We start from the raw sequence: 15233 nt of genomic DNA, 5'->3' as shown, positions 1-15233 counted from the left end.
GTTTGCTTGTAGCTTCCCCAGTTGTTGAAACAGCGTTCCATTGACGTTTTGATGTTGAGAAGGGAGCCGCGATCATATGTTCGAGCAGCATGGGTATAAACACTGGACGTGATGGTAGATAAGGCGGCAGACATTGTTAAAAATACCGCGAAGAGTTGGCAAAACATCAAATGAGCAACGACGAAGCCACACACAGGCGCCATCTTGATAACGGATGCTTTCAATGTGCGGGCGAAGTAGCCAGTCAAACGCAATCACACCATTCTTCCAAAATAACAACATGCTTGTCAAAGTTGTTCCACCAGATAGAGGTCAGGTCTTGTCCCAAATTGGCTTTGTTGGCGGGAGCGTCATAGTCATTTTAGTTTTAGGGGGCAAAACAAGAGCAGCAGCTTCCTCCGAAGCCCATAATCGTGCCGTTGCTCATCCATTTAAAGGCGTATGTTTACTCTGAAACACACAAAAAGTCATCATGCTTTCTCGGTTACAGTCAACCATAAAAATCATGAGCTGTTCATATCTTTGAACGAGAGTAAAGTTATTACTAATTACTAGGGCATCAAATACTTATTTTTCCCCACTGTATGTCAGCCTGCATGAGGTGCTAAAAGAAAGATCTTTGGATGGCATAAAATATTAGGATTCCTCATCTGGGAGCCAAGAATGCTCTAAGCATTGACTATGATATGAGCACTGAAGTCAATGTATGGAGACTATGGCTACCTCATTACGACTGAAGCCAAAAATGTGAAGTCAGTAGTGCCATCGTCAGAGTTAGAGAAACACAATGTAATCTGGGGAACGTCATGTCACAAGAAAACAGAAACCCCACCATTTATTTATCCACTACCCTGCTATACAGTACATTAGCCATAAGTATTTTCCGTAGGTGAGATGACATTTCCTTTCTTGACACCTCACCTCCAAATGCGTCATCGTATTTAAAGGTTCTTTCAAAGAGCATCATAGAATTAATTAAGTGCTGCTTACAGCTCATCTGAAATGACCTGAAATGTCTCACAGATAAATTTCCTTCTGCTTTCAGATGTCATGCTGTTTTTTTTTTTAATCTTCTAACCAAGCACCAAAAGATGCTTTGCAAGTATTTTATGTAATTCACCACACAGGAGGCAATAAAGCAGCCATGCAGCAGTTCATTGAGCCAAAAACGCACATCTTTACAACCGGACATCTATTTCACTCTGCACATGTCTTCTTCCCAGCACTTGTGTTTCTTCAGGCCAACGCAGTAAATAATATCCACCCTCGTGTGGACTAATAGCTACCAATAATGTAATTTGTCTGCACCTATATTGTGGCATGCTGTTTAAATGGGACTGAAAGTATGCTTCACATTCATTATCTACACTGTTGCTGCAGCATCCCAAAATTCTCTATTTATGTATTTACCCATTTCATTCTTATTATTTTCCCCTCCTCCAACCAATTAACGTCCACATGAACACTGATATCTTCAAAAATACCCCTCAAAAAAATCTTTCCACACGAGTGTAGTAAATCTCTGTCCACATAAAAATATGTTCACTGGCTGTCAACCACAGCTGACTTGGTTGTGCATTGTAACACCTATATTCACCACCACAGGGAAATATTGGATGTGCAATGACGTGTACATTATCTTTATTATTGTCCCGTGCATTCTATATGGAACACGCACACGTGTCTACCACTGCACAAAATGAAAACAACATCCATTACTCATTTTCTGTTGTTAAATAATCTTTAAAAACTAGGGCTGTAGCATGTTAACGGTGGTAACTCATTTATTTCATGAATTTTGTTATTTTTAATACATGCGCACCATGTCAAGACACGCCTCCAACTTACAAACGCGTCTCTAGTACTCCTCGGAACGACACTTTACTCATTTTCACTAGACGACAGCGAGGTTCATTCAGGGGCACTCCGAGCATCACAAGAACATCTTTACTATGTGTGCACGTGTGGTCTAAATAAACAGAAAGACAAAGGAAAACAATAAGTGGATATTCTTATGACTCACTAGCGTAACTCTTACTGCGGAAGTACAGTTTGCTGCATTTAAGTATGCTCGGAAATCCCAAGACATACATCTACGCTCAAAACAGTGAGTTCAACTTAAAAAAATACATGGCGTCTTCGAACGCAACCCCCATGGCTCATAAGAAAACGCAGTTAAAGTGTGAATGAAATGTTCTGCTACAATTAAAGAAACTAGTGTTTCTAATTTTAAGATGTGTTCTTTTCAAGCTCTTAGCGTGATTTAAAATGTTCAGTTCATTTGGAGCTGTTAATACATACAAATATATCAAACTCTGTTCTGTCATTTACCTTCTTTTTCCGGTAAAATACAGTAAAAAGGCCACATTTCGCACATACTTGCAGATGGTGATTAATCATGATTAATTTGAAAACTGATTAATTTGATTAAATTTTTCAAATTTGACAGCCCTATTAAAAACATGAGATATTGTTGCACAAACAAAAAATGCATTGTTGAGTTTTCCAAAAGCTCAGTGTTAAAGGACAAAAACCTCTGTTAACGTGTGGCCAAAACGCATAGAAAAATGTCATGGCATGAATCTCCCAACGGTACTGTAGCACCTATTCATCCTCTTGTCCTCTTCTGTAGTGTTCTCTTCTTGGTCCTTCTCACAGGAAGAGTGTGATGCAAGGCTACAACTCACTCAGGAGCTAAGCACCATGCATGTGTGCCTCATTGCAAAGCTAACAGGGTTGAAGGGATGCAGGCATTGAAATAAAGCTGAGATCTGATGCCGATCGCCTACTTAGTCGGGAAGAGGAAGGATTGGATGTGATGTGATGTGGAATGAGAAACAATCTGTTTAGCTGATCTGTAATAAGAAGAGAGCTGCAACATCGGTGGGGGCTCGGTACACTGTGGAAGCAACATGCTAAAGCGGACAAAAGCCCAGAGTTAAGAAGGCTGTGGGGCAGAGAAAGAGATTGTTGCCAACATAGGCAGAAGGAACACAGCAGATGTTAGTAAACTTCCACAAGTGAATCCCTAGAAAGTGACAGCAGAAATGGAAAATAAACATGAGCAGTCAAGAACTACTAAAAAGGAGGAACCAAACTCCCTCCTCTGCGTTGACAATAAGGACTAAACAAAACCACCATGATCATTAGTATTCACAATAACAACTGCTGTCACTAATGGTGTTGGCTTTGTGTTTTTGTATGTTTTGATTAATGAGGCACATTACCTAACACGAGAGGTCCTTTTCCCTCTGCCGTTCTCAGCCCTCTCAATAACAACATCAGGAAGACATGTCTTCAGCATACAGCGTGATGGCAATGGCATGGCTGTGGAATACCACGTGGCTATTAGCTATTATTGTGATAAAGAACGTGGGCATGAGTGGTGTGAGGCCACGAGGTGTGTACTGTAGCTGTACGTCCATGTGAGCATTTTACAGTGTCTGATTGCATTTCACTTTTTCTTTTCTTCAGAAGCGTCTGCCTCATGCTTGGGAGACAATAACGGGCAAAAAGTTAACTAAAAAGAACAGAAGTGGCGTCTTTCTTCAGTGTAGCAATGTGTGACTATGTATTCTTCCGCCGTGCGCATACAACTAGTTCTCTTTTTCTTTCTATACACTACTCAGAATTTTTGGGAATGTGTCATAACCACAAAACATTGTGACACGAGGACCGCCTGTATGTACCGCTTCACCCCCTAGTGGGTGCCTGTGATTGATTGTCATGTATTATAAGACAATATATGTCGTGAAACGTTTGCATATGTTGGACTCATGGTTCCTTATATTTCTTTCTTTGTAGGTGTGTCTTTCAACAGTGTTTACACTCAAATCTGGAGAGTGCTTCTGCACCTTGCTGCAGACCCTTTTCCTGAAGTGTCTGATTTGGCCATGAAGGTCCTCAACTGCATTGCATACAAGGTATGTGGTGTTTGTTAAATCAGTGTTTCCTTAGTGGATTCCTTATTCATAAATTGAATATTTTAGTAGTTAGAGCATGGAAAACCTGTTTATGACCTTCGCAACACAGTTTTTAACATCATTAGAGCCTTTTAGACATGAAATAACACCCCTATAGTCACCTTTACACACATAGACCATATTACCCAATATAGTAGATATAATAAGAGTACATAAGCCATTTAAAACATAAATAAGACTAGTGCGTGTGTGTCAAATTAATCCGTTGTTCAAATTAATTAATCATGAGTAATCACCATTTGCAATTGTGTGTGAAATATGCCAATTTTTACAGTATTTCATGAACAGAAAGATAAATAACAGGACAGGATTATGTATATTCGTATGTATTAACAGCTCCAAATAAACTGAAAATGTAAACCAAGGTAAAAGACACTACACATCTGAAAATGTATTTGCCTAGCACGAGTGTCTTTAATAGTAGCAGAACATTTGAATCACACTTTAACTGTGTTATTATGAATCATGATGGGTTGTGTTCAGGGACACCACATAATTGAAGTTGAATTCACATGTTTTGAGTGTAGATGTATTTTCTGAGATTTCCGAGCATAGGCCTACTTACTGTAAATGCAGCAAATTGTACTTCTGCAGTAAGAGTTACGTTAGTGGGTGATAAGATTATCTGTTTACTGTTTTTTGGGGGGGGGGTTTGTCTTTCTGATCCTTTAGACCAGGGGTCACTAACGTTTTTCCTTGTGAGAGTTACTTTTACAAAATGAAAAAGGCCAAGAGCTACTCATTTATTTTCAGAGATTATTTTAAACCCAAACAAAGCGAATATGCTTGCTTTACCAGAACATTAACAAAATGCTGGTGTCCACAACTCACATTTTGTATTTCAGAATGCATTTCTTTCTACTGTTCTTTCATTATTAACTGAAAACCTGAAAGAAAAGCAGGCTTGCGGGCACCTTATGTGGTCGTGGGGGGCTACCTGGTGCCCGCGGGCACGACGTTGGTGACCCCTGCTTTAGGCCATACATGCAAACATAATAAAGATGTTATGATGTTCGGCGTGTCCGTGAATGCCCCTCTCTGTGGTCTAGTGACCTTGAAGAAGTGTCGGACTAGAAACATGTTTGTGAGTTGGAGATACATACAGTGTATATGGTGTTGGAATTGCACTGTTGTTGACGTGTTCAGGTCAGAATGTTATAGTTATAAAAGTTAAGTTATAAAAGAGACTGCGACTCTGTGGGGTTAGAACAGAGATGAGTGCCTTAACATGGTGTGCATGCTTTCATTACGCTAAAAATGTTAATGTAATTAATTACATAAATTAGCTACCGCCGTAACTATAAATAAATCAAACATTACGCTGGAACTACATTGTATGACCTAAAGGATTTTAAAAGCCGAAGTTTGTGCTTCTAATGTGATTCTGTGCTAACTATATGCCAATCTAAGTCACATTTCCACTAATTGTGTTAAGTGTAATGTAATTGGCTTGTCCAAATTGACTTCCTGAGTCAAGCTGACTGAGGTCTTCACATGGCTGTTCAGTGAAGAATCTGCTTGCAGTTCACATGCACCTCCCTCTCACTGGCATTCTGCGCCATTACATTTGTGCAAATGCAATTAAGGGCCAATGACTCCCCCAGGCTTGGCAGAGCACAGAGGAGGAAAGAGGTTGTCGAAATTTAAGGAGCCATATTTACTTCTATTGGCCACCACTCACTCCAACACTGAGGCAAGACTCCTTGTGTTTGCTACCACCAGTCGCAAGCGCAAGTTGCCTCTCCGCTGCTCAGGGACTCCCTAGTGGACTGCAATGAAACAACAACAGGCTGTGATTTACGACAGCACTGTCTCTCTCCAACCGCCTATTGCACCATGCAACACTGAACCATAATGTCATGGTGCTAGTGTCTGCAGCTCTCATGTCCTCTGTTAGTTACTTTAGTTTGTGTGTTCTAAAACCCTAATTGATCATTTCTAATATTGATGCAATGCTGAAATAATGTTGGTTTAACACAATGTAATGCTACATGTTCAAACACAGTAGTGCGGTGTGAACATAAACCATGTAGACTGGTCCAAATAAATGAAAAACTCTGTATCGCTTCTTGTACAAATGTTACATGGTGATCTTTTTTATTTTATTTTTTTTTCCAGACATTTACACTGACTTCAGCAAGCATAACAATTACTGGGACTAAAAAGCAAAATTCCAACATTGCTTTTGTAGCCCAAGGCTCATCGAAGATAACATAATTTACAACAAGAATCCCGAGTTCAGAAGTGTTTACTCTGGCCTTTTACTTAAGTTCCAACAGTATTGGTTTGTGGCACAGAGAACAAGGTCAGCAACCAAATAGACTGGTATTGCTTCCAGATAAAGAATTAAATATCTTTTAATATCTCACTGCTTCTGCCCTATTATATTTGTGTAAAACTGTAACCCATTAAACCATGGGCTTGAGAGGCTTGCAAGAAAAAGACATATCCAAAACGAATAAATGAACTTTTGTGTGCATGTACAAGGTCTACGTGGATGGCCTTGTTGGTATCTAAGTTAAGGGGAGACTTCGATGGGTACTGTACATGTGATAATAACGCGTTTTGTTCCCAGACTGTGATGTCAGTCGAGTTTTTATGTAAGTCGAGTTTTGGTATACAGTAAGTCGGCTCTGATAGTACCTAAATTGTAGCTAACTCCCAAGTCGAAGGACATAAAATACACCAATAAAATACAATTTGCAAGCATGAAATGTACTTTTTCATTTCATTCTTGTAATTAGTGTTTTATTGTATTTAACAAGTAGTAAAAGTACATTATAAAATTATAAAATTATGAATAAGGTGAAATACAGTCGGAACTCGCCACTTTCGAAATCCACGGCTTCACTGTATCACGTTTTTTCAAAAATATATTAACAAATTCAGTTTTGTGGTTGAATACAACCTATTAGTAAAAAAAAAAAAAAGCATATTGAAGCAAAATGTTTGCCTAAAAATTAAGCATTTTCTAGTATAAGAATGGTTGAATGAACTAAATCACAAATATAAGGCATTAAAAAAAACGCATTCACAGATATGTAGTATTCTACACTGGTCACTAAGTGTCAGTAATGTTACTGTCATGTTTGGTGAGACACACAAGCACCAGACTTGATTGCAATGGGCCGTTACTAACGCAAACCTGAAACTCAACTCTGAACCCCAAACGCCACTTCCTGTCCGCCCGTCACTCAGCTAGCCTAGGGAACACATTTACAGTAACACACAAGCATCTGAGTCTCATCTTTTTCTAGAAATCTTCTTTCCCGTTTTCACTTCGTCAGTTTTCCTCACCATCAACATGTCGGCTCCAGTCTCTGTCTTGACCAACCTTGACTTGCTCAGAAGCGCTTTCAAGAATTAAATGGAAGTATTCCAAAGGATTTTTGCATCACCATCCTCTTTCATGCTTGTATGCTTTCACAGCTTTCGCTATAATAGCATGATGATCTTGCCAAATAATGACGGAGGAAGTGAGGAGAAGCGGGTTGAAAGGGCTCAACTGTATCACAATAAGCACTAAAGCAGCTCTTTGAAGTGATGACCCCAAACGCGCTACAGTATTCATATTAACTACATTCACCCAGCAGTTTCTCTCCTCTTCTCTTTTGCTTTGAACATCTTTATTAGGTTTTCCCTCCCTTGTGTATAACGCAGGTATAAGCAAACTACGGCCCAGGGACCACATACGGCTTGTATAAGCTATTTATTTTCTTTAGCTTTTCTTCCCAGTTCTTAGGACAGCATTGCTATTGGAGAAGTAGTCAATGATCACACAGTTTAAAAGGTTTTCAAATTGTATTAAAAAATAATAGCAATGTATTTGGTTAAAGTGCTGGGCTCTACATCAAAAGAAGATGGATGAGCCCAGATGAAAAGTACACACTAGAAATTGCAGTTGCCGTGACCCTTGAGAATGTGAAAGTTAAGCTTGCGTAGAAGTGAGAGTTAAGCTTGTGTGAGTGCAAACAATGCATCTGTTGTGTCAGCCTTTTACATCAGTCGTTATGTAACTGTTGCGCAACTCTGATTGTGCTATGTGAGTGTGTGTCAAGAAGGTAATCTCTGAGAAGCTATTAGACTGATAATTCTAGTGGTTTCTGAAGGTTCCGTACTTTCCAGTGATACACGGCATTACGGTAATCCAAGGAACTGCGTCACAGCACTTCAGAAAAGATGAGGCTTTGTCACAACATAGAGTGTGGGTTGTTTACAAAGCAGAGAGAGCCTGTGTGACAAAGATGGACGGGAAAGCAGGCTTTATATAACAAAGTTAAGCTCTGCAGAAAAGTCATATTTTATCATTTGGATGTTGCTTAACAATTGTTTTCATTTTATTAGATTTTTTTCCACAATATGGGTTTTCAATAAAGGTAAAAGTGATGGTAAATGTTCATTAATCCATTTGATTTGTCATTTCTAATGATTTGGCATTGCTTTCTGCATGTAAAACTGTAATATTCTCCGTAGTGTTTTTTTGTTCATGTTTGTGTGCCTGGAACGGATTAATTGAATTTCCTATAAGGAAATATTGCTTTGGTTTTTGTACAGTTTTTGTTGTACGTTTTGGAACGAATTAATAACAAAAACCGAGGTACTACTTTAGCAAAGACACATCCAAAAAAGAAATACTCACCCAAAGTTCACATATTTCTTGATGTTCAATGTTTTATACTGTAGATCACAGTTCAAATTGTAAAAAACCAAAATTTTTGTGTGCATTATGGATACCTTATTCAGTAAAAACCTGTAAAATTCGAATTTTTTTGTACAAAAAGTTGAAGTTATTGTCATTTAATTCTTATTATTTTTTTGTACAAGAAGCTCAAGTAAATTTCTTTTAATTTTATTTTATTTTCAATATCGGGCCAGAGCACAACAGAAGTCATTTAAGGATACATTGCTTTCTGTTATGAAAGTTAATGAAATGTAACAGTGGAGGAGTGATTGCAATGCAGTCGGCTACGCTGTGCACATGTTGTGTTTGTAACAATATTCCTAAGCCACACCCTCTACCCCAAAGCTGTAACCCTAGGGGAAACTGATATGGAATGATTAATTAAATGTCGATGGTGTAAACTGGGTAGGGCACGGTCACAACATTTCAAAGGGAAAAAAATGTATTGCGGTAGAAGTAGAGGTTATAATATAAAATAAAATCCTGAAACAATGTACGCCACAAGAACAGAGCCAACAAACTAATCATGACTCACCATTAATGTAAGCTCTAACCTGTGAGTGCTTTTTAACGTGTGTTTCTTGCAGCTGACAAATTTAAATAGGTGACCAGTTGGTTTACTGAGCATTTATTCTTTCAAGGCCGTAGGTACATAAACATACCCGAAAAGTAGGATTTTTAGTTAATGTTGAACATATCATGGGTTTAATCTTTGACTCCATCCATATTGATGTAACATGATGACTAATGGTGAACAAACCATCTGTTTTGGCTCTTTCTCCACAGGCAATGATGAACGCTCGGCCTCAGAGGATTCTAGACTCTGGTTCTCTCACCCAGTCTGCGCCAGCCAGCCCCACCAGCAAAGGCACACACATTCATCACACAGGGTGAGGAGCACAACATGAGAGAAAAAGACCGGCCACACGGTGCCTAAGACACAACAAACTTCTTGAAATCAGCCAAGCTCAAAGCCGCAAAAATGAGCTCATATTTTGGTACAGTCCTGTACATTTAAGCCTCATGTGTTCAGTCTTTATATAGCAATTTTGCATTGGGTCTTGGGATTCAGCAAGGTGTGATGTGGTGGAAAAAAATGCTTCTATATTGTTGTTACAGTGGAACGTGTTTAAGTTGGCCCCGTTTTTATCGACCTACTCATTAAGTCTCTTATTATGTCATTTCTTTGCCAGATACTCCTTGAGGATTTGTCCCTTTGGTTGGTCTACACCGTACTAAGTGTAATTATAGTTCTTTTCCTGTCTCCCAATAGTGGATCTCCTCCCATCCCCAGCACCAGCAGCTCAAGTCTGACCAACGAAGTGCCCAAACCCCCTACGAGAGATCAACCGGCCACACGCTCCCCCTACACGCCCACACTAGGAGGACAGGCACCCCACTCTCACCAATTCCCCCGCACTCGCAAGATGTTTGACAAGGGACCCGAACAGGTAACCAGTGCCTGGGAGTATTTGTCATAAAGTCAATGTGTGTGACATGTTTTATCAACATTTTTTTTCCACTATCTTTCTGGTACGATTGCTTATTCAGGCCGCTGAAGACGGGGACGAGCCTTGTGGTCACAGAAACTACATCAGCGCCGCCCTCCAGACGGGTCTGTGTGATTGGAGTGCTAAGTACTTTGCTCAGCCAGTCACAAAGGTAGCATTAACACTTTGCTTGCTCATCCATCTTTTTTAATGTCTTTCTGTGGGTGTCCCTATATATAATTGTATAATATACAGTTGTGTGACTGTTTGTCACACTTAAACGTTTCAGATCGTCAAGCAAATGTAAATATGTGACAGCACAACTAAACACAAAATGCAGTTTTTAACTGAAACTTTTTATTATTAAGGGAGAAAAAAATTCAAACCTACTTGGTCCTGTGTGAAAAAGTGATTGCCCCCTAAACCTGATAACTGGTTGGGTCACCCTCAGCAGCAACAACTGCAATCAAGTGTTTGCGATAACTTCCAGTGAGTCTCTTACAGCGCTGTTGAGGAATTTTGGTCCACTCATCTTTGCAGAATTGTTGTATTTCCACCATATTGGAGGGGTTTCCGCCTTTTTAAGGTCATGCCACAGCATCTCAATAGGATTCAGGTCAGGATTTGACTAGGCCACTCCAAAGAGGAGATAAGCGCTTTTTCACACAGGGCCATATAGGTTTGAATTTTTTGACTCCCTTAATAATAAAAAGCTTCATTAAAAAACTGCATTTTGTGACTAATATTTAAATTTGTCTGATGATCTGGAACTTTTAAGTGTGACAAACATGCAAAAAAAAATAACGAATCAGGGGCCAAACACTTTTTCACGCCACTGTATACAGCAAATATAATACATTCAAAAGATGCATTCAAAGATGTTGTGATGATATGCAGTATTCTACACTGGTCACTATGTGTCAGTAATGTTACTGTAATGTTGAGTGAGAAACACAAGCACCAGACTAGATTGCCAAAACAACAGGCTTTTATTGCAGGTTTGAATTATTTCACAACAAGCACAATAGTCTCTAATAAATACCCTTAATAAAAATATGGGTGAAGATGAAACTCAACTCTAAACCCCCAATGTCACTTCATGTTCGCCACTCACTCTGCTCCCCAAGGGAACACATCTATCGTAACACACACAATTATCCTATTATCCTATTTATGTCTTAAATGGCTTATTTACTCTTATGTGTAGTATATTAGGTAATGGGAGGGTAAAGGTGACTATAGGAGTGTTATGTCATGTCCAGAGGGCTCTAATCATGTTAAAATACATATTTAGAAAGTCATTAACAGGTTTTCTGTGCTCTAAGTACTGGAGTATTTCATTTATAAATCAAAAGTCCTACTTTGTTGAAATTCACTTATCATGGCCAATTCCACTTCTAAATAAGTCGGGTTCCTGTGCAAGTATGGAAAGTATGGAATTATATAAATTATAAATTTGCAAGTGTCATGTTCCGCAGGACAGGAGTGAGCAATTCCTGTCCTGCGCTCTTATTTTGGAGTGCTGCACTTCCTGCTTGGGGGAAGCTGCAGCCGCTTTACTGCAGTGGTCTGCACAGCTGTTCGCAATCGCAATTAGTGGAGGTTAAAAGCCCAGCGTCGTCGCAGGTACGGTGCTGGTTCATTGTCTAGTTTTTCTCCACCCGTGCTGTCACATGAACATTCCTCCGACCTGTTCCTACTGCCTTGGACTACAGTGTATCATTTTCTCACAGAGCCTTTTTTCACCTTTGTCGCTTTCTGTTGTTTATCCCTGCTTAATTAAAAGAGTTTTATGTTCCACCGCTGTCTGTCGCTGCATACTGGGGTCAAGCACTCGACAGCTCCACAGCACGTGAGACCAGGTCTGGAAAAGTATGGAAAATTGAAACTCAACTAACAATGATTTTCTTAGTCAATTAATCTGATGCTTGTTGTTTTGATTTATTGAGTAATCGAGTAGTCCCTAGGGATAGGCAACCTTTAGTACCAAAACAGCTATTTTGCCCCCTCTTCCACTTGTGCTCCTCGTTGCTCTGGTAAAATCAGCACAGTCCTCAGGTAAAATAAATGCTGAGCGCAAATGAGCATCTAGCTGTGGTGGCGTGTGGAATCTCAAAGTTGGACCAACTTCTCAGCTAATTGCCACAAACTCCACCTATATACATGCAAGGCATTATTTATAAACTCGCATGAACTTTTCGTAACTCAAAAGCAATGCAGCAGCAGCAGCTCCAGCAGCTAACGGTGCTGGACTCAGATGCTGTGAGTGAGGTGCGGTGAGTAAGGCGCTGTGTCACTACACCAGAAAAGACTCAAGAGTTTTATTGTCATATGCATAGTAAAACAGGCAGTTATACAATGCAATGAAATTCTTATTCTGTTCATTCTCCCAAGAAAAGAAAGAAAACACAAGAAAAAGAATAAGAACATAAGAAACATAAATACCAATAAATTAAGCAACAACAACAGAAGAGACATTAATACAGAAAAATAATAAAAATAAATAAATAAATACAGTGCTATGAGTGTGTGCGTGTGTTGCGTGCGGCGTGTGTGAGTGCTTCGTTGAGAAGCCTGATGGCCTGTGGGTAAAAGCTGTTCGCCAGTCTTGTGGTCCTGGACTTCAAACTCCTGTAGCGTCTGCCTGACGGTAGGAGTGTGAATAATGAGTGTTGTGGATGTGTGCTGTCCTTGATGAGGTTGTGTGTTCTTCGTAGGACTCTAGATTTATAAATGTCTTACAGTGAGGGGAGGGCTGCCCCAACAATGTTCTGTGAGGTCTTGATCACCCGCTGGAGTGCCTTCCTATCAAGTGTTGTACAGTTACCGTACCAAACAGTGATGGAGGCGGTAAGGACACTTTCGATAGTGCATCTGTAGAAGCAACTAAGGATTTTGGTGGACATGCCAAATTTCCTCAGTCTTCTCAGGAAGTACAGTCTCCTTTGGGACTTCTTCATAATTTGTTGGGTGTTGTGAGACCAGGTGAGGTCCTCGCTGATGTGTGTGCCAAGGAACTTGAAGGTTTTCACCCTCTCCACCTCAGTCTCATCAATAAACAGGGGTCTATGCGGCTCCTTTTCCCTTGTTCTTGGGTCGATGATCATCTCTTTAGTCTTATCTGTATTGAGAAGGAGATTGTTATCCCGACACCAAGCTATGAGGTCCGCCACCTCTCTTCTGTATGATGTTTCAACACCACCAGTGATCAGTCTGATGACTGCAGTGTCATCCGCAAATTTAATGATGCTGGTGTTGTTCTGGGAGGACACACAATCGTAGGTGAAGAGCGTGTAGAGGAGTGGGTTTTTTTTGTTTTTTTTAAAGTGCAGTTGTCCGTTAACATTCTCCTGAGAGAAATTAAAGAAGTGACAGAGTTTGTAACTTCACGACACAAGGGTTCCATTCCTGCGACTGTGATGTAAGTCGAGTTTTAGTGCAAGTCGGAACTTATCCCAAAATGAACACCAAAATGAAGTTGCTCACACTACACAGAACACATGAAGGACATTCAGTATAAGGGACAGTCGTAAAAAGATTAAATAGAAGAATTACTTTGTAAATGAAACTCATAAAAAAAGAGAACAGCTCCTTACTTTTATCGCTGTGTTTGTCTTGCACACTGGAATGGGCTTTGCAAGGAAGGGAAGAGACAAGTCTCATTAATGAGAACACTATGCTGCCTAATTGTCACTGTCCATTTCGTAGGAGCAGATCCCTTCACATGTTCAAAGATCCCATTTTTATCCTTCATGATGGTCGTAGCGTTGGAGCGTTTTAAGCTGAGCACTTTTCGCTTTCCTTTTCTTTGACGTGATTGAGTCAATCAAGTACATCCAAAGAAGAGATTGGAGGAATGGCAAGTAAATCTTTGTAAAATCATGTATTCGTGACTAGCAAAAAGAGTGAGGTTTGTGGGAAGAGCACAAATGCTCAACATGTATTTAAAAAAAGCAGTTGGCACACTGAGTAGGAGGTAGAAGTGAAGGAGACGTTTTGATGGAAAGGAGGAAGCCAGGAGATGCAGAGATGGAAAAAGTCAAGCAAATCTAAAGCGCACTGCAGTGGAAGAAGACAGAAGAGGCTGCAGGAGACGATGAAAGCAGAGAGATGATTGGGTGGGTAGGAGCGTGAGGACTGAGTGAAAGAAAAGGAGATTATGCTGCCTCTACAAAATTTGGAGTGCTGTCATAAAATTCCACTTGCATACAAAACCCAGAATGTGTGTATGAGTACGCCTGAAAGTCTGAGCAGAGGTTGTCATGTCACTGTGTCAGGTTATTTAATTTGTTGAATAAAATAGTTTTAATAAGAGAAAGGTGTTTATAAATTACTTGTTTACTTAAAAATGGTGGTATTTAAAAACTGGCGTCGGGGTGAGTCCTTATCATGTTGGAGTACTGCCCTGCTCCCAAGTTTCCTAAGAATAGATCATGCTCTGTCAGTATGTCACAGTACATGTTTCCCTCAATGAATGCCTGCCACCAGTGCCTGCAGCGCTCATGCAGCCCCGGACCATGACACTGCCACCCCAATGCTTGACTGTGGACAGGACTCACTCTTCCTTGTACTCCTTACCTGGTTGCTGCCATACACGCTTGACACCATCTGAGGCAAATTAGTTTATATTGGTTTTATCAGACTACAGGAATTGCTTCTAGTAATCCTTGTCCTTAGTCTGATTGTCTTCAGCAAACTGTTTGCAGGCTTTTTTGTGCATCATCTTTAAAAGAGGCTTCCTTCTGAGATGACAGCCATGCAAACCAGTTTGATGCAGCATGCTGTGTATGGCCTATGGAGGTACTATAGGCTGATTGAGAAAAACACATCTCGTTCACCCTAGGTTTGTAGGGTGGATCAAGTAATGTCTAAATACTTGATAATAAAGCATAAGATGTAAAGTAGCATCCATGTACGATGTAACAACGTTGGCAGTGACTACGGAAGCATGTGACTTCTAAAGTCAACTTCGTCACAGTCCAATCTCAAAAGTTTCAGTGAGAACACAAGTTAATGTACGAGTGTAAATTGTGGATTATGTAGACGCGGCACTGGACGAACGTCTTCTCGGGCTGCTCG

The 15233-nt window shown here is 40.0% G+C and overlaps 1 protein-coding gene across 7 annotated transcripts in view; it reads left to right on the top strand.

The window, feature by feature from the left end:
- rptor (regulatory associated protein of MTOR, complex 1) overlaps positions 1-15233 on the top strand; it is a 178415-nt gene that overhangs the window by 121302 nt on the left and 41880 nt on the right. For all 7 annotated transcript variants that reach the window (XM_054778400.1, XM_054778398.1, XM_054778397.1 and 4 more), the window contains exons 23-26: positions 3805-3923; positions 9451-9554; positions 9938-10115; positions 10216-10326. In XM_054778400.1, coding sequence (XP_054634375.1) covers positions 3805-3923; positions 9451-9554; positions 9938-10115; positions 10216-10326 — 512 coding nt within the window. The remainder of the gene's footprint in view (positions 1-3804; positions 3924-9450; positions 9555-9937; positions 10116-10215; positions 10327-15233) is intronic.

The sequence above is a fragment of the Dunckerocampus dactyliophorus genome, chromosome 6, assembly GCF_027744805.1.
Source record: "Dunckerocampus dactyliophorus isolate RoL2022-P2 chromosome 6, RoL_Ddac_1.1, whole genome shotgun sequence".
Lineage (NCBI taxonomy): Eukaryota > Metazoa > Chordata > Actinopteri > Syngnathiformes > Syngnathidae > Dunckerocampus > Dunckerocampus dactyliophorus.
The sequence above is the reverse complement of the archived record's forward strand: the minus strand, read 5'-3'. Positions and strand labels throughout refer to the sequence as shown.